At 41.1% G+C, this 20,346-nt stretch overlaps 1 protein-coding gene across 1 annotated transcript in view; it reads right to left on the reverse strand.

Annotated features, from left to right (window-relative positions):
• RALGAPA2 (Ral GTPase activating protein catalytic subunit alpha 2) overlaps window positions 1–20,346 on the reverse strand; it is a 322,071-nt gene that overhangs the window by 6,104 nt on the left and 295,621 nt on the right. The window contains exon 37 of the mRNA XM_081292835.1: window positions 18,633–18,754. Coding sequence (XP_081148961.1) covers window positions 18,633–18,754 — 122 coding nt within the window. The remainder of the gene's footprint in view (window positions 1–18,632; window positions 18,755–20,346) is intronic.

A 20,346-nucleotide genomic window follows, 5' to 3' on the forward strand; every position in this document is an offset into this window, starting at 1 on the left:
TTTGGGACAATATTGGAAGTAGGCCAAACCCATGACTGAGAAGAAGAGAAAAGGCAGCTGGGCTGGAGGTCAGCTCTCTGTGGTGCTGCTGTACATCTGGCCTGCAGGTATAAAGGTCCTGCCTAGTAGATGGGATTTGAATTTTGGATAAACCAAAGAATCCAGGCTCTAACTTTGCACTTCCATAGGTATTGAGACAAACTGGCTGGCTTCTGTGCCATGCATTCCACATGGGTGATGTTGCTAATCAAGGGAAGTTCACTCATATGCTTTCTCCTTTGAGTGGCATTGCCATGGTCACTATCAGCTCCTCTTCTGCCTGTGAGCCATTACAGCCCAGGCCACACCACAGAGGGTTTTTAGCTGGCTCTGTCAAGCAGCTTCTGTTCAGTCCATTAGAATGTCCTAAGAAGGGCCTGGACCCCAGACCCAGAACAGAAAGGCTGAGAGGTCACACCTGCTTCAGCAGACTTGCCCTCTAGATCCTAGACTGTAGATGGGGTTCTCTACCCTCTGTGCTCCAACAGCTTTTGTCTGTTTCACCTCCCACAGCTGTTCCATTCAGTAGCCTCTTCCACAACCAGCCCTCCCTGCCTGGAGGCCTCCATTAAGGCAAGCAGTCAAAGGCCACCCAGCATGAGCCACATCTTATCTGCCCATCTCAAGATCCTGCTCCTCTAGGATCAGGCAAGGGGGAGGCCCCTGCACCCATTGGTTTCCTGCAGCCCCCCCCCCCCACACACACACAAAAGGGTGGGTGACAAAGACATTTTCCAGGATGGCAGGTGTTGGTGTCAGATTCCACCCAGAGTGCACAGGCAGAAGAAAGGCAGGCAAGGCTGGGCTTCCCCGGGCAGCACAAACATGCAGGGGCAGGAGAGCAGGCAGGGTCCCTTGGGAGGATGGCAGGAGGCACCAAAGCCAAGGCTCAGGAAAGTAAGTGGGCATGCAGCAGTGTTAGGGATGGAGGGGAGCATGTTAGTAAATTTACACCCCCCCCCAAAAGCAGGGTAAATGGGAAAACCCACTGAAGTGTCAGTCTTACCTTGCTCAAATATTGTAATGAGACCTTTAGATATTTTAATCTGAAGGGAAAGAGCATAAAGTCAAATGAATACAAGCATGGCACCCCCATGGTTCTAACTTGATAATTAACACAGTGCTAATAATACACATACTCCCGAGCTGCCTGAGTATTCTCGAAGACTTGCAGATCATTAAGACCTGAAAATTCTACTTGATGGGACAAAATACTAGCTGTTATTACACTTACAAGTAGGAAATGAAAGAGACATTAGAACTCCTACAATGTATGAAGCAGACCTTGGTAGGAGCTCTTTCCTTTTCCTGATGCACAACCTTTCCTGACTGATTGGGTTTGAAATTCGATCAAGTTTTTAAGACAAGCACTGAATTCAATGGATGCCCTGAAAAAAAAAAATTGAAACCCCCCAGGTGTGCAAGTTTCCATGACTCCAAGTTTCATTTTACAGGTTTCTGAGCTGTACAGTGTATTAACTCAGTCCTGATGTCACCTGTAAAGTGACAGTCCCCAGGGAGTAAACATGCAGCATGCTGTGCAGAGGAAGGCACTGGAAGGAGACCCTGCAATAGTGAAACTGGACCAAAGGTCACTCTCACCCAAAGAGAAGCATGTTCTCAGCAGCCATGATGAAAGGAGGGAGGATCTTAGCCTTTCCATACCTGTGACACATTCCCCATCACCCACTCATTGTATACCAGCCCAATTCCAATGTGGGCTTTCCCTAGCAAATACACCCTCTTTCTTTCTGCATCAGACAGTAACTTCTCACCCCAATCCCTCACAAGTCTCCTGAATTTGGTGTCACTAGACCACCATGGAATCTGGACAAAGGACATTTATCAGTAACATGGACCACTGTCTGCATGGCCACAGATGAAAAACAGGGATTTTTTTTTTTTGCTGCCCCATCTGCAAAGGTTAGCACAGTGACTAGGGCCAGTTCTAAGGGAGTTCAGAGCAACATTGGAAGAAGGACCACTGACACTGTCTTAGCTGAGTCTTTCTAAAGAAAATGTGCATGTCAACAAAGACACATTTTCCAATCTATTTATGAATATTCACAGTCACCTACAAAAAGTCAATTATATGTGATTATCAATTTTTAGATTAATGTCTGATCCTGAATGACCTAGTAGCATTTTCTGTTCTACCCATTTGATTCCGATCGCCCTTAATGCTGCTCTTTCTTGACATGTGGGCATGAGACGTTCTGGGCTTGTGTTGATTGTTCATAACAGACTACTATCCTCTGGATAATGTAATTATCTGGATTTCCCATTTCCTCCAGTTTACTGTGCATGGACTCCCATTTTCTCTCACAGAGAATGGCAGAGCACAGAGCGTCTCTGCATGGCTCTTCCTTGAGTTAAGGAGGTTCAGCTTTTCAGAGCACCATGCTACTGACTCTCTCCCATGCGAGCAAAGGCTGTCTTTATGAAGGGGCTCCTTGATCTAACTCCCCTGCAGCCCCCTTGGCCCTGGTTATGCCATGCATATGGATCCCTGATTGGTGGAAACCAAGAAAGCAGATGGCATGCTAACAATGGAGGACTTGTTTGTAATTGCTGATGAGGACTGGTTTGCTCCTCTCCTGAGTGTCCCCAGACGCAGCCTGGTGTGGTGTGCCTGACCACAAAGAATGTCTCAGTAACTGCCAATCCATGGTTGAGTTAAGGAGATGCAAAGACAGAAGCAGTTGTGGGCTGTCTTGATTATTCCATGGGGCTCAACTGTCACCTGGGCTTGACATGCAGGCAGTACTCCTCAAGGTGAGGTACTAGTCGCTAGCATAGGGGAGTAAGCTGTCAGATTCCTGGTATATCCTTGGAAGTCAATATATGGCATCAGCTACCCTGCACATGACTGAATAGCACCAGGAGAGACACTGAGCTTGGTAAGGAAGAGACTGGGAGGCATGTGATGCCTGGGAAGATGGGACAGAGACACACAGCAAAATCATTTAATCCTTTCATCAACTGGGTACCATGCATGTGTCACCTATCATTCTAGGTTTTAGGAATATAGCAGTTAACAAAGTAGACAAAGATGGTGAAGAAGGTACATCATTCTAACTGGGCAACAGCGCCCCTTGTGGGTAAAAAAAAACCTTACTCTACACAAAGCACAAATGTAAGCACCTTAATAGATACAGTGTTGCTGTTGTATTCTAGGAGTGGAGACAAATTTGGAGATAAAAACTTATCAGAAGGCTCTGTAGTGGGTCATAAAGGAAAAAAAATTGAGAGACTTTGGATTATAGGGTTAATTTACATCTTGAATATGAGGTTATTCTTAGAAATTCGTGGAACTGAGAATCAGAAGTCAGTCCCACTCATATGTAGGAGCAGTTGAGTAAGACTCTGGGGGAGAACCCTTAACTCAGATTGGCCCTGTTGTGGCCAATCAATGGCTTAGACATAGAGTTTGAGCCTGGATAACTAGAAGTCAGTTTCAAAGAAAGCTGTGTTCTTTGGCCTCTAGTGACTTTGATGCTCTGGATATCAGCAAGAATTTAAAAAATACAGGACAGGACAGGCCTGGTTGGAGATTTGTTGTGTTTTCGACAGCTCAGCCTAGCAGAGGCTTTTAGAGTATCATTGGGTCTTTTCATGGCATGTTTGCTCCAGCTGGACTCACTGGGATAGCAAAAGAGAAGGGTTTGAAGCAAGCTTCTTATCTCTGAGGAAAGCCTGCCATCCAGAACTGCCACCTGGGATAACACTGGGCAGGGTCAGACAAGAAAAGTGGCTGCCTCTCCCGGATCCTTGTTACTGAGCAGTCAGTGTGGAAAATGATTAACTGGCTAAAGATAATTAGGAAAGAGAACAATTTTGAGAGCTGGCATGAATGAGGAGAGAAATAGTGGACTAGGGTTCCAGCTTTCAGCAAGTGCTAAATATCCTACCAGCGGGAAGGCAGACAGAGCGGGAGATCAGAGAGCTGTCTGGGTTATTCAGACAGAGCCCCTGGAATGGCTCTGAGGAAGGGAACAGGTGCAGCCAGTGGATGGGGTAAGCCTACACACGCAACTCAACACTGGCAACCCAAGACCAGTGGGAATTAGCCAGCCTAATTAACATCTCCAAATGGCCCAAGGATGGCTTCCAGTATTTTCAATCCAACAGCAGTGGCTGTGTCCTGGCCCTGAACCTGGCTCTGGGCTTGGCTTCCTCTGTTTGGTCGTTGGTCTTGCCCATCAACTTTGATTCTGAAGCAGAAAGCTAGGACAGCTGGACCAACAGGAAGGGAGGGAGGAAGAGAGCACACATATTGTGCACCTGCTTGTATATAAGCACCTGTGCAGGGACTCAACAAGCAGGTGAGATTTCATGAAAAGAGTTTCCTTGCATTTTTCTCTTTCCTTTCTCCAACCATAGTGTACTTTTAGGAGCCATGGCTAAGTTAAATTATACATTTAAAATTAATATTTTGGTGTCATCTTTCTTGTTAGGCCATTATGGAGAAAAGTTTCAGGGTGCTCTTGATATTTCACAGAACATGAGTACTCAGATTTCAGTTGCATCTTCGCCATGGGGAGACTGTTCATCTTACCAGACTGAAGCCACATCAGAGAGCTGAAAAACAGTACACGTGTATCCAAGGGCAGCAATATTCCTAACAGTCCCAAAGTGAAAACTGCCCATATGTCCGTCAACCGATGAATGGACAATGGAATACCCTTAGGCAAGAAAAACAAAGAACTGATACATGCTGAAACATGGATGAACTTTGAAAATATGCTAGGTTGGGCTGGGGATGTGGCTCAAGCGGTAGCGCGCTCGCCTGGCAAGCGTGCGGCCCGGGTTCGATTCTCAGCACCACATACAAACAAAGATGTTGTGCCCGCCGAAAACTAAAAAATAAATATTAAAAAAAAATTCTCTCTCTCTCTCTCTGAAAAAAAAGAAAAGAAAAGAAAATATGCTAGGTAAAAGAAGCTAGTCACTGAAGACAGGATATTATATGATTCCATACATGTGAAATGCCTAGAATATGCAGATCCATGGAAACAGAAAGTGGATTGCATATGGCTGGAGAGCAGGCGAGAGTAAAAGGAATTGCCTATAAGTGGATTTTACTAATTTTTATGGGAGGTAAAAATGTTCTAGAATTATATGGTAGTAATAGTTGTGAGTACACTAAAATATACCTTGTGAATACTAAAAATATTGAAGTATATAATTAAATGGATGAATTTCATGGTATGTGAATTATATCTCAATAAGACTTTTCCTTATTTCCTGTGCTGGGGGTAGAATTCAGAGCCTTGCGTATGCAAACACAGTACTACTGAGCTACATCTCCAACCAACAACTATATTAAAAAATGGCAAAAATAAGATAAGGAGGTCTGATCAGTATTACTGCTCCTCCATTTACAAAAGTAAATCAGAAGTGGCTGTAAGATTTAGGGGGAAAAATGTCCAGTGAGATTCTGGGAAGCAGGGGAACAAGGGTTGTGATGCAGCTTAATACATGCCACCACTACCTCTCTGGCTAGGCCCTCTGCAAACTTCCCCCACCCACAAAGCAAAGGGGCCTCTCTGCAGGTGCCACACTCTTCTTTGGTGACTTATTGCCCCTATCAGGCTGTCCCTAAGGTGGCCTCTAATTTGAATTCATCTATCTTAAAAGCACTCAGAGGAGGCTGGGGTTGTGGGGTGGAGAGATAGTACGTCTTGCCCCAGGAAGTGACTAGATTATGTATCCTGCTCAGAATTACTTTTTAAATCAGCAGCTGGAGAAAATATAGCAGCAAGTCTATGGAGACTTGGAGGACAGTGAGTTCTAGTACGTTGTCTTGGAATTTTACTGATTAAAAACAGTCCTCTTATGAATTCTGCTGTCATACATAAATTTAAAAAAAAGATGCAGGAAAAAAAAAATAAACCAAAAAACCCCCAAAACAGTCCTCTTGGCACTGGGGTTGTGGCTCAGTGATAGAAAGTGCACTTAGTATGTAGGAGGCCCTGGATTCAATCGTGAACACCAAACTCATCCTGTTTGGGACCATAATTAAGATATTTTCTATGAGTTCTTTCTGCATGGCTCCATTTGAATTCTAGAGTAGTCAGTACTTCAGCCAACTGTTCATTACATTTCTTAGTTATCTGTGCTGTACAAACTGTCCAGGCCTATAAAATAGTCTTTTCTCTCCTTTGGTGAGAACATTTTTCTTTCTCTACAAAAGAATTCCTCCCTGTCACTCTTCTGTTTGCTTCTATGGGTTTGTTCCCATAGTAGGCATCAGAAGGCAGGGGGGCCTGCAGGGTGGAGGCAATGGGTTCAGTAAGGCACAGAAAGACCTAAACACCGAGCCCTGGTGTTATCATGTGTTAGAGTCTGTAAACAAGTCAGGATGGCGCCTGGCATTTTGCCAGAGAAATATTAGAGTCCGTAAACAGTCTGGATGGCGCCTGGCAAAATGCCAGAGGGAGTGGTTTTGTGAAGTAACGCCAGCAAGCCATTAAGTGTGGAGATTCCTTATTGGTTGACTGCTGTATAGGGTTTATGCTAATTAAGATAAGCTGTGTGGAATGTATAAATACCGCTCCTGTCCTACAATAAACGGCTCCCTCTCCTGCTGTATCAATCTACACAAGTTGCTCGTCACCCCCGGGGTTATTTTGCCACAGCCGGACTGCGGCAATCATTAACTGATGATAAAAAACAACAAAAAACCCCAATGATCCTCCATTGTCCTCCACTGCTTACTTGCCAAAGAGATAAACCTTGTCTGACTGAGGAGAGGGAGGGGGAATTGTGTAGAAATGGAAAATATTTACACATACATAAAAAGCCACTATAACTCACAGATTATTCTGGAAACCATTTTTTTTTAAAGACTGAAACAATTCTGTGGAATCTCACCCCGACATTCTCACTCTTCTGGGTCACTAGGCCATTTGAAGTCACTTGAAATAATTGTGTGCCAGGCATAGTTGTCTACACAGTTCTTCGGGTTGGCACAATGTATTACAACCATTGGGTCCCATGTGAGCTATGGATTGGAAGGCCAGGGCAGGGCATGCGACTGCAGGTAAAATTTTTCCTGTTTCCTTCACACTTCCTCCACCATGCAAACTTTCCCCTACAAAGAGAAGGTATCACCAAGTTCCTTTCACCTGATAGCCCAGGTCAGGGACTGCATTTTGTGGTACTGGGATTAAGGGGATATTTCTGAGTGCTCTCCTAGTGTCCCCTCAGATAGTGTCCAAGGAGAATACCTCTTCTATTGCCATAACATTCGTTCATTACTCAAATATGTATCATATGCCTTCTGTGTGCATATGGTGGGAAGATACCACGAATGAAATATCATCTAACTGGTCCCTGCCTCCATACTATATTCTCCCCACGGAAGCCAGAAAGATCCTTTTATTTTTATTTATTTATTTATTTATTTATTTTTATTTTATTGTTGGTTGTTCAAAACATTACATAGTTCTTAATATACCATATTTCACAGATTGATTCAAGTGGGTTATGAACTCCCATTTTTACCCCGTATACAGATTGCTATGTCACATCAGTTACATTTCCATTGATTTACAAATTGCCTTTCTAGTGACTGATGTATTCTGCTGTCTATCCCGTTCTCCACTGTCCCCTCACCCCTCCCCTCCCCTCCCCTCCCCTTCTCTCTCTCCATCCCCTCTACTATAAATCGTTTCTTCCACTTATATAATTTTTCTCCTACTCCTCCTTTCCTCTTATATGTAATTGTGTATAACCCTGAGGCTCACCTTCCAATTCCATGCAATTTCCCTTAACTCTCACTTTCCCTCCCGCCTATCATCCCTGTTTAATGTTATTCTTCTTCTCCAGCTCTTCGTCTCTACCCTGTCCTTGGTTACTCCCCTTATATCAAAGAAGACATTTGACATTTGTTTTTTAAGGATTGGCTAGCTTCACTTAGCATAATCTGCTCTAATGCCATCCATTTCCCTCCAAATTCTATGATTTTGTCATTTCTTATTGCAGAGTAATACTCCATTGTGTATAAATGCCACATTTTTTTAATCCATTCATCTATTGAAGGGCTTCTAGGTTGGTTCCACAATCTTGCTATTGTGAATTGTGCTGCTATGAACATCGATATAGCAGTGTCCCTGTAGCAAGCTCTTGTTAGGTCTTTAGGGAATAGACAGAGAAGGGGAATAGCTGGGTCAAATGGTGGTTCCATTCCCAGCTTTCCAAGAAATCTCCATACTGCTTTCCAAATTGGCTGCACCATTTTGCAGTCCCACCAACAATGAACAAGTGTACCCATTTCCCCGCATCCTCGCCAGCACTTGTTGTTGTTGGACTTCTTAATGGCTGCCAATCTTACTGGAGTGAGATGGTATCTTAGGGTGGTTTTGATTTGCATTTCTCTGACTGCTAGCGATGTTGAGCATTTTTTCATGTACTTGTTGATTGATTGTATGTCCTCCTCTGAGAAGTGTCTGTTCAGGTCCTTGGCCCATTTGTTGATTGGGTTATTTGTTATCTTATTATCTAATTTTTTGAGTTCTTTGTATACTCTGGATATTAGGGCTCTATCTGAAGTGTGTGGGGTAAAGATTTGTTCCCAGGATGTAGGCTCCCTGTTTATCTCTCTTATTGTTTCTTTTGTTGAGAGAAAACTTTTTAGTTTGAGTAAGTCCCATTTGTTGATTCTGGTTGTTAACTCTTGCGCTATGGGTGTCCTATTGAGGAATTTGGGGCCTGACCCCACAGTATGTAGATCATAGCCGACTTTTTCTTCTATCAGACGCCGTGTCTCTGATTTAATATCGATGAGGACAACTACTCCATTCACAATATCCCCCCCAAAAAATAAAATACCTGGGAATCAACCTAACAAAAGAGGTGAAAGACCTATACAATGAAAACTACAGAACCCTAAAAAGAGACATAGAAGAAGACCTCAGAAGATGGAAAAATATACCCTGCTCATGGATAGGCAGAACTAACATCATCAAAATGGTGATATTACCAAAAGTTCTCTATAAGTTCAATGCTATCCCAATCAAAATCCCAATAGCATTTCTTGTAGAAATAGATAAAACAATCAGGAAATTCATATGGAATAATAAAAGACCCAGAATAGCAAAAACAATGCTAAGCAGGAAGTGTGAATCAGGCGGTATAGCGATACCAGACTTCAAACTATACTACAGAGCAATAGTAACAAAAACAGCATGGTACTGGTACCAAAACAGGCGAGTGGACCAATGGTACAGAATAGAAGACACAGTAACCAATCCGCAAAACTACAACTATCTTATATTTGATAAAGGGGCTAAAAGCATGCAATGGAGGAAGGATAGCATCTTCAACAAATGGTGCTGGGAAAACTGGAAATCCATATGCAACAAAATGAAACTGAATCCCTTTCTCTCGCCATGCACAAAAGTTAACTCAAAATGGATCAAGGAGCAGAAAGATCCTTTTAAATGAGAGACATCACATTGCCCCACTTCTCCAAAAGCTCGCCATCTCACTAGAATACCATCCCCCAATTTTCCCTCCAGCTGCAGGGTGGCTCCAACCTTCCTTTTCCCCCCTCCTCCTCATTTCTTGCTTGTTGTGCTCTAGCCATAACAGGATCCTCACTGATCTCCAAACATGCCAGGAAAGCTCCTAACTCAGGGTCTTTGCATGTGCTCTTCCCTGCCTCCTTCCATATTTGGCTACCTCCTTCAGTCTTTCCTCAAATCTCACCTACTCAGTGAGGTCTTCCTTGACTCCTTGTTCTGAAGCTGTCCCAACTCTGGGGTGGTTTTTCTCAGTATCTTCCTGAGCCTTCTTTCTTGATGTCTTTTCCTTCTTGGCACTCATCAGCTCCTGATGGCTCACTTCATCACCTTTCTTCCCTGTGTGGAAGGCACCCTCAAGGAAGGTGGGGCTACCACCTCCTTTGGCCACTTCTGTGCCCTTCATATGAAGTATTCAGGAACATTTACGGAGTGAGCACGTGAAGGCGTTACACTTATGGGATTTGTAAATTCTCTGAGTACTGAAGCTGCCGTTCTCATCTACTTTAACTGTAGCGGAGGTACATGTGTCCCTAGTACCCCAGCTGACCCTGGATTTTAATATCTAACTATAGCCTCCAGTAGGCCACCAGATTTGGGTAAGTGGGACAAAGTCCACAGTCAGTCTGGTGTCTGCAGATTTCTTCTTCTGGCTTCTTTCCTGTGGTGATCCCTTTCTTCTGGGACACCTGCTTCTGATGCTATTGGATCAGTTAACATTAACCTGGCCAGAAGTGCCTGGTCTCAGACAGCTGCATGATCAGATGTTGACTGGAAGGCTGTGGTGCTAACTGGAGGCAGGCTGTTTCTCTTGCCATTTTTCCATGCCCTAGGGACACAGCTAGGGAGCAGGATTCCATATGAGCATGCGCAGCAGGGTTTGTCTAAACACTCTCTAGCTGCAACGCCAGGCACTCAACATCGTGTTTTCCCTGAGATTAGGGCTCTGGGGGAGTGGAACTTTCCTGAGTGAGCTCTTGAAGACCCTCAGGCAACCTCAGGGATCACACTACTTTGATCATCAGAAGACAGATGCTGGAAACAATGTGGTCTCACTGTTTCCTATTACAGGTAACAGCTGAGCTCTGGTAAGGGCAAGGGCAGCCTTGGTGTGGGGAACATAGTTAGGTGGAATGTGTGCTTTCTGCATCTAGGATTTTATCATCTCATATTCTTGAACTGGTTGGAAAATAAGGTTTTGTCTATTTATTCTTGGTACTAGCTAATGTTACTAAGCTTCTTATCAGCCAAGAAGTAAATTTTGGCCTTGTCAAGGCTATATATTCTCTTACTTCCTCCTCCTCCTCCTCCTCCTCCTCCTTCTTCTTCTTCTCTCTCTCTCTCTCTCTCTCTCTCTCTCTCTCTCTCTCTCTCTCGTAAAACTATCATATTTCTCATTTTAAGAGATTTTTTTTCCTATAGGTTTTTGTGGTACTTCAAAGGCTAATGAGTAAAAAAGAACCAGCTTTTCTCTCATGCTCTTTACAGGTTTATTTTGTGATTATCATCCTTTATCTCTCTGGAAGAGTCTAGTATAAAATATTCTTTTTTCTTTCTGCCAGCACACTTAAATGCCAGTAAGAGTGCTACCATTTGGCCTGTGCTTTCGTTTGTTCACTGCTAAATAGAAATTCAAAGCAAAATCATTGAGTCTTCCAGGAACCTCCAGTGCTGAGGTTGCACAAGTAGCACCTGCAAGGCCAAATTGACTCAAGGGCTGCTGCTGGGGTTCACAAAGAATGTGAACCTAGGGTGTCAGAAACTCTGGGTGCTTCTCAAATTCTCAAGGTTATTTCCAGTAAGCTTTAATTAAGACTCATTTCCAAAAACTGTCTCTTAGAAAAATTCTTGGTACCTGCTGGCCATCTCCTGGCAACTGCTGCAGCATCCCCTGAGCCGTAATTAGCTGTCAAGCGGGAGGGAGAAGTTGCCTGCCCTTAAAACCCTGTAAGGCCTGGGAAACCGGAACTAACCCACGGTGATATTTCACAGAAAAGCAGCACCTTCAAGGTTCTTCCAGAAGGACAGAGTAAGTGCAATGTCAGTACTTCAGAATGATAATGTCTACTCCCTTCTGATTCTGGGAATCTATGAGCACTCCAAATCTGAGCACACCCTCCAGATCTTTCTCTCTGCTCTTCCCACACTTGCTATCCTCTGTCTTAATCTTCTTTTACATGGGTCTTCTCATTCTTAGTCACCTTGGTTCACAGCCAATGTGAAAACTCACATTGACAAGTTAAAAACTCACTGGGAGGATGCTTAGTAGATAATATACTATACAGGAGCAAGTTTTCATTCTCTTCCAGGGTCACAAGGTAGGTGGCATGGCCCATTTCAGAGGACTCTCAATCCAAACGACTCAGGCCATTGGCTGATGATATCTTTTTTACTTGCAGTTATAGTCTGTAGCTAACTAACTTTGTTTATTAATAAATAGCTATCTGCTATTATCAAAAGTATCAGCTTTTCTATAATAAGACTTTTTTTCTCCATAAGGGAAGGGAAGGTGCAGGCCTGCCTAAGGTCTCTAGAGCCTTCTGTGTCCCCTCAAGTACCCTACACAGTCCTGCTCTGTGGCAGCAGCCAAGGGAAGGGAAGGCCAATTCACAGATAGTAATATGACAGGCAGCAGCACCATTTTCTAGCAGATAAAATGGAAAGATATGTTTGCTTCATCTCTGTCTCCCAGAAATGACACTGAAGACAGTAAAAGAGTTTTAAAAAGACAAAGGAATGAATAAGCATGAAGCAAAATGTGGTACTAAGCAGGGTCATCAAGAATTCTTTTTAAAACAACTTCAACACCATCTCTAATCAAGTTTCAGTTATTCAAAACTGCATTATCTAGTCTGTGGATTAACTAGGCTCCTGGTTTCTTCTGATTTCTCCACACCCAGTTTTGACCATATTGCTTATCACTGGCCCACTCTCTCTAGGAGACTGGGAAGGGAGGGGACAGATGAAACATAATTACAGGTGTTTGTTCTGCATCTTGCATCAGGCCCAACACATCTGTGGTCTAGAGACACACCTGTGCCACTTAAAGCAACAGCCTGCCTCCTTTCTATTTAATTCCCGTTGGATGATAAAATAAATTCCATGTATCATTCTCTAAAGAATTCATAGTACAGAAGGATAGAAGACACATACATGGGATAAACACTTACATATGCTCAGAAAAAACAAGACAGAGGTACAGATACTTCTTATGATGGGGTTACATATACCTGTCATTGAAAATATTAAATTTGAAAGGACAATAATTTCAATGTATAGCTAGAGCTGAGCAGCACTGGGTTTGGATAATGGCATTAAGGGTGGTTAAATTTTCTATCAGTGCTTTGTCATTTTTTTCAAGAATACGTCTATAAATTGAAAAGAAAAAATTAAGGGCTGGGGTCGTGGCTCAGTGGGAGAGCGCTTGTCTTGCACATGTAAGGCACTAGGATTGATCCTCAGCACCACATAAAAAGAAATAAAACAAAATAAAGATATAAAAAATATTAAAATAAAGAAAAAATTAAGAAAAGAGTAGATGGGTCAGAAAAAAATGGGTAAGAATTGAACTTTCTACGCAGAAAGGAAGATTTGGGATGGGGTCAGAAGGGATTGTTAGGGTAGAGGAAATGTCTGGGGGGAGCAATTAGTTGTCTGTAGGATGGGTGGCAACACTGGCTAGCTTACTGAGGTGTGGAGACAGGTGTGAGTTCTTGAATAGAAGTGAAGTAAGACAACTTGCATTTAAAAAAAATGTCTGGGTCATCTGAGTGAATTTTAAAATTAATCCTGCCCTTTATTATTAATAAAAAGCTAGCAGACATGGATCTGATTATGGGACTGTCACCACAGGGTGGGTACTGGACTAGCATTCTCATGCATAGAATAGGGAGGTGAGGGTGAGGTTGTCCCTGCTTCCAACATGCCCAAGACCTTTGGTTGTTCCTTCATGGCTTGTTATCCAGCTTAGTACAAAATTAACATGCAGGGGTTAAACCTGAAGTTTCTTGAAGTCCTTCTAACTCCATATTCTATGATGTTCTTTGAAGGAGTCAGCAAAGTTACGATAGAGCTAAACACATAAGAGGCATGATATGTGCTATCAATCAAAACTTTATTAGGACCATTTTAGTAGGAGGCATGAGGGAGATGGAGAGGAGGAGAATACTGAAAGAATCTGTAATAGGACCACCTTTCAAGGAATGGAGAAAATATTTTTTGGGATTAGGGTTAGGATTTACTTTGTCTGTTTCTGGAAGCTACATTTTTTAATATTTTTAAATATTTATTTTTTAGTTTTAGGTAGATACAATATATTTATTTTTATGTGGTGCTGAGGATCAAACCCAGTGCCTTACAGGTGCTAAGCAAGCACTCTACCACACCCCCAGCTCCTGGAAGCTACTTTGATTATTAACTTACCAGTGAAAGAGTCAACAAAATCTTCCTATTAGGATCTGCACTCAGATTGACAAGCCTGCAACACCTTGCACATGTAACCACAGGGTATGGTATGAAGGACTCAGCAAGAGAAAGATGGTATAGCTTTACCCTTAGGGGCAGAGGCCAGTGAGTCACACAACTAGTTCATGCATCATCTCCATCCCAGATTCACTCTGGTGCCAATGTGTGACAGGAGTGCTCTGTCTCCAGCTTTGTGAGTAAATTTTATTGGCTACCAAGCAAGACACAATGGCACCAGCTGTTTTCTAGTAAAGTTTCTGTTAACTTCCTGTAATGATTTTGTTGTGGAAAAGTATTATAAAATTATGTTCTATGAGGTATATGAACATAATAATTTCTTTCAAGGGGGCTTTCCATACCCTTGTGAGAAAGATGAAAGTTTGCAGTTTGGGGATATGGTAGGCGTGGCAGTAGCATCCTAATACTGACAGTGATTTATCTGTTTTAAACTCCAAATAGGACCTTCATGAAAGTGGCAGAACTGGATGGAGCAGAGTGAAGCAATTCTTCCCACTTGTTTAAGTCCTGGATCCTTTCCAATTCAGCTTATCATGAAGGAGAAAGTATTACTGACCATGTCTTAGCAAAATCAAATGCTGTGTTTATGAGGGCTAACAAATAAACAAAGACCTGTGCTCCCTCTGCTGGCCCTCTATAGCAATATTGAAGTAGAAAGGAACCATAACCAGCATTGGCATCTTCAACAAATGCAAGTCAATCGGGGTACAATGGGAACAACTCTCATTTAATTTAGTTTTGGACATTCTTTGGTAAAAATCCATCTTTATAAACTTCTGATCAAGGTACTTGGAACTGCTTAAAACTAGACATTAAAATTAGACATACCTATAGTCTTTGACTACAAAATTGCTAGCTATGACTATAATAGCGATTTGGGGATTATCAACAGAGACAAGTGGATTCCTCCCAGATTTTAAAGTTCAGGTACAATCTCTAGAGTGGTTCAGGAAAAAATATCTCAAGTCCAAGCAAAAGTTTCTTTTCTCTTTTGATTTTTAGGAGGAGCTTCCAAAAACTAAAGATTTACACTATTTATGTCCTTTTTGATAATGTCAAACATTAGACTAGATTCTCCAACTCATTAGCATGCAGAAGAATGACCTCATGGTGAACAGATGCACTTGGCTGTGAGCTGCAGTGATTACATCAGTCCCTCCCCAGCACTCAAGGGTGCCCATTTCAGTTAACCCTTTATAGGCCTTTCTGCTGGCCCCCTTCCTTGGTAACATGCTTGAAAACATGATACCACATAGGCATGTGGGTTACATGCATATAAACATGTATGCATAGAACATATACGTGTTAATTGCAACAAATATTTAAATAATGGTTAAAATATTAACCATTTTATTAATTATATTATATTAACTATAGTAATAAAACAGTTAATATTGTAACATTGGTTTATTACTGGTCAATAGGGAAGGCAAACCACAAGTTAGGTAAAAAGTTGTTCAAATAACAACTGTGAAATGGGTTATTGACAGAAAGAAGCAAGGTAGTTTTAAAACAACATTTTCTTATTTGGAAAATGAATATATATATATTTTTTTCTTAAAGCCCTTTGACAAAAGCTAAGCACTTATGTATCAGCTTTCCACCCTAGCTGCAGTTGACAGGACATCATGGATAGAAGCACTTCCTTTGGCCACCCACTCCCCAGGGCTCCTTGGGTAGATGAGTGATAGCACCTGGGCAGGGAAGCTCTGGGAACAGGGCATTTCCCAACAGTGGCATCTCTGGGCACAACACATCTCTTTTCAAAGGCTGATAGGGAGGCCTTTCTTTTAGCAGTGGGGGCTGCATGCCATGTATAACAAATATAGTGTGGAATAAATACACTACTCAGGTGACTCTCCCTCTTTCTTAAGGATAAAGCTTTTTGTTATGCATATACCAAAAAACAAAACAAAACAAAACCTAGGAGCGCCTAATTCCTCAGATTGTGCATATGCATGTGAGCAGAAGCCCAAGGCCTGCTTTGATGACAATGATGGCCAGAGATGGTCTGATTGGGTCCTAAGTGCACTGTGGGAGCTTAAGCTGCTCAGGGTCGATTTTTCCAGTTGCCTTATTGCTTGGAAGGGCAGGCTTCACCTCAATTTCTTACTTTAAGCTGCCTGGCTCATCTGGGTTTGACTGTACTTGTCCCATGGAAAACAAAAAACAAAAACAAATGCTATGAATAAATAAAAAACATTTTCATCTGTAAAAGTACTAAGAGATGGGGATAAGGATTCCTCAAAAGCAAAGCTGATGTGTAAATAAGAAGAGGATGGGGTTCTGAGAACCTGACTGTATGTGGTGCTGACATGTTACATCCTCATTATACCACCCCCACAATTCCAGTTCAAATCATTTTCCCTTTCTTCTTAATCATTTAAGGTTAGATACACAAAGCGTTAAAAGAGAACATTATGCACAGACTTAAAATCATACTGAAGGATAGATGTGATATAAGTATAAAAGATTTTATCACTTAACACTGAATTCCCTAAACCATGAACATTATGAAACATAATACTGATGTTAATCTGACAAGATGAAGAAGTAGCATCTGTTTTTGATATCCGGCATTGGATTTCACGTTCCTTTTGTAAAAGTTCCAATCCCCATACTAGCATTCTGTTGGAATCTATTCTGGTAGGTAACTCTATAAAGAATATGACCTTTTCAAGCCCATTAACAATCCTCTCTAAGTAGACGTCATAAAATATTAAATTATTCCTAGGGTCTCACTTAAGGTGTTACCTACACACTGACTCATTTGAATTGGTTTAAATAATTATGAAATTTGGGGAAAAGATCAAATTAATTTATATAGAGGCTAAAATATTCATAGAAAATAAAGCCCATCAGTATTTGTTTTGATAACATCTTAATCTGCAACCTTAAGAATATAACAGTCAAGGAATGTAAAAAATGTAATTATTTAAATTTTTCCTTTAATTTTTAGAAATGAAATGCTTTTTCAAGAGTTGTTTTTTTTTTTTTGAAAAAAAATCCTGCACTGAAAAATCAAGTCCCAATATCTCATGAGGATGGGAAAAAGCTGAAGGAGATCTTAAAAAATCAGCTTGCTACAGATCCTTCATGTTCTTTAAGCAAAAAAAAAAAAAAAAAAAAAATCAGAAAAAAATTTTAAACCTCTAGCCAGTCTGGGTATGAAATCTTCATTTCCATTGAAACAGATTTTTTTTTTTTTTTTGGTCATAGAATGTTGGCAGAGTGTATAAAAGAATTCAATTCACAGCTGTTCTACTTTTTAAATGTAAGAAACATTAATCAAAGCTTTAAGTTATAAGCTTTTCTCATGTTGTTTAGTATTCCAGTTCAACAAAGATCAATAGAGGCCATCCCAGTGTTTCTTGACGCCTCACCAGGAAGCAGAGGCGTGATTATGTAAATCGCTGCTCCCGCACCTCTGCCAGCTTGCTTATCTTCCCAAGCCTTCTGCCTGCTGCTCCTGGCTCCCCGTGCAAGCGCATGCCTCTCCCTCTTATCTCCCAACAAAGCTCCGAGAGGCAAGGATTGAAGCCAGCGATGTTAAACAATGATGCATGGCTGATTTTATTTGTAAGTGATTTATTTCACCGAATTTAATTTTTTTCACTTTGTGTGTAAGATATTTGTTAACAAGTCAGAATAGGAGAAGTGAGGCAGTGTTCAGAGACAATTGACACAGGTTAGAAATCTATTAAGCACTCTCACGGGTTGTGTTGAAATCCGCGGAAGATGACTGGAAGCCCTGCATTGAGGGTTTCAACATGTGATCACTACATATCCTATTTACTGTCTGAAAGGCAATTAATCTATAACTACATGCAAAAATTTACAAGTAATAATACTAGTCTTTGAAAAAAGAACTTATAGTAATCATATCATCTTGTTAAGTGGCAGTGTAAATATTTTTTTCAAATTGGAAATGTAAAAAGAGTTAAGTGCCTAGAAATAAGGAAATCTATGGCAATGTTTGCAATTTGCCAGTGGCCTAATACATGAAAATGATTGTAAGCCAGTTTCTAAATGGTTTCCACACCAGGTGCTGCTCTAGTCAGCGGCTTGTCCACATGACACCGACCACTCCAGAGAGAAGTGTGCTTGCCGCACTCTGTAATGATGGGCCTGGGGACACTGTCCTTCCATGTCTCCTGCATTAATCCCTGACCCTAGTATCTCGGCAGCATAATCCCCATTTAGCATTAGTAGCAACGGCTTCGACTGTGAGGAACTCTTTTTTGATAAGTAAGCACTGATTCGGGCATCGCTTTTAAACAACATGTTCCCAGCTCAGCAAGAAACCCACACTCCTGAATGAACCAGAGCACATTACTGAGAAAAAGTTCATTAACCTTGCTAGATTCGGGGGTTAACAGGATAGCTGAAAAAAGGAATGGAGTGAACAGCTCGGATACAAAACAAATTAAAATGAATGTCATCATTCCTTTTGATATTCATTAGTTGATTCAGAGGGAGAATGCTCTTCTTAAATTTGCAAGCATTTATCTGTGAAAAACAGGTGTACATCTGCTACTCGAATGCATCTTAAGCGTGTGAGAGGAGAATAATGTAGACACTCACCCGTTCCACTGAGGGAGTAGCTGGGAGAGGGAGAAAAGACTTGAGCTGCGAAATCCTCAAATGTCATGACTTCTCGGTGGTTCTGAATTATTGCTTCGAGATACAGCGCTCTCTCTTCATAGCTGAAGTAATCGGTTAAGGAGACAAATGCATTTGCAAAACAGCATGCATAGCAGTGACAGTCTACTTTGTTTTAAATACACTTATGCAACTTTGCTGTTTGTGTGTAAAGAACAGTATTTTGCAATCTCTTTAGCATTTTGTCAGAAAATTAAATATTCATCATAATTAGTAAGATATGGATTTTAACACTTAAGTTTCTCTTAAATTTTAAATACATTCAAAACTAGCTCCACTAAAAAATACAAAAACTAATGGTTACAGAATAACATCAAGGCATCAGTAAGATCCACTTAAGCAAACAAAAACAAGAAACATTGATTGCAATGGCATTTCCTTCTGTTGACCATTGTGAGACAACCCTGAATCTTCATTTTCTATTTGGGTGGATAAAACATTCTTGTGAGATTACGGACATAATGAACAGATACTTCAAGCAAGAACTGGCAATATGAGGGTGAACACATTTTTAAAAAAATAAGAAAATGCAAGTTACTGGGAAGAGAAAAGGCCAGAAGGTATAGTCTGAAGGGACATCAGAGCCACTAACCAAAATAAACTCTAAATATTAGAAAATCAGAATTAATATGTAGGAGAATCTAGCAAACAGTGCACAATGCAATTGAGAGAAAAAAAAGACTATTGCCTTTTAATTAAAATTGCAGTCTGGAACACACAGCATTCAAATGTGTAATCAAAAACCAGTCACCAATAAAACTTATAGGCGTAACACGCTGAAGCAACTTTCCAGCTGTCTTAATAGGACCCCTGCGTGTGGCAGTCTTTCACAGGGCAGAAAGCAAATCTTCCCCTTTTGTGTGTGGCTTCTGTTTCCTCAGAAGGTGAATCATGCACTTCCAATAACAGGATAACGTCAGAACAATCTGACAATGGATGAAGGCACCACACGTAGGACTTTATGAATTAACACTTGGGGAAGTCAGCATGATGTCTCATTTTCCCCTTCTTTATTATCAATGCAAAAGTTAAAAGATGTGTTTTGGTCATTTTGAAAATTGTGCTAATTCTTCAGGAAATAGGGAATGTGGATCAACATCAGTTTGTAATTTGTAGCTCCAAGAGAGGAAAAAGTAATTTTAGCATTTCTCACTTTATTTTAAGACTACCTTTTCAAGATGGCCTCTTGAAAAATGTAAGTTGGTAATAATTATGCCTTTCCAATTAGCTTCCAGTAGAGTCTGTGTTTTAAAATAGGCATGCACTTTTCTATTTTCTTTTGGTAAAGTATGCACATTGATTTCTAAATGCAGATTCTTCCTCTTCCTACTCTGTTATATTCAAGGATGATTTCACACCAAGAGGTGACCAGAGACAATCTAGATCTGTGCTGTCTGATATGGTAGCCATGTATCACATGTGGCTATCTAGATTTAAATTTTAATTAATTAAAAAATAACAACAGTTCCTCTGTCCATTCTATTTCAAGTATTCAAAAGACATATGAGACTAGGGGTTACTGTTTGGGGTTTCCCAGAGATAGGGCATGCTCTTCATGAAAAGCAATACTAGAATTTCTCTTTAAGCTTGTTTTATGCAACTTTAAAATAAAAAAAAGAAGAAGAAATGAGTTTGA

The sequence above is a fragment of the Spermophilus citellus genome, assembly GCF_964194105.1.
Source record: "Spermophilus citellus genome assembly, chromosome: 4".
Taxonomy (NCBI): Eukaryota; Metazoa; Chordata; class Mammalia; order Rodentia; family Sciuridae; genus Spermophilus; species Spermophilus citellus.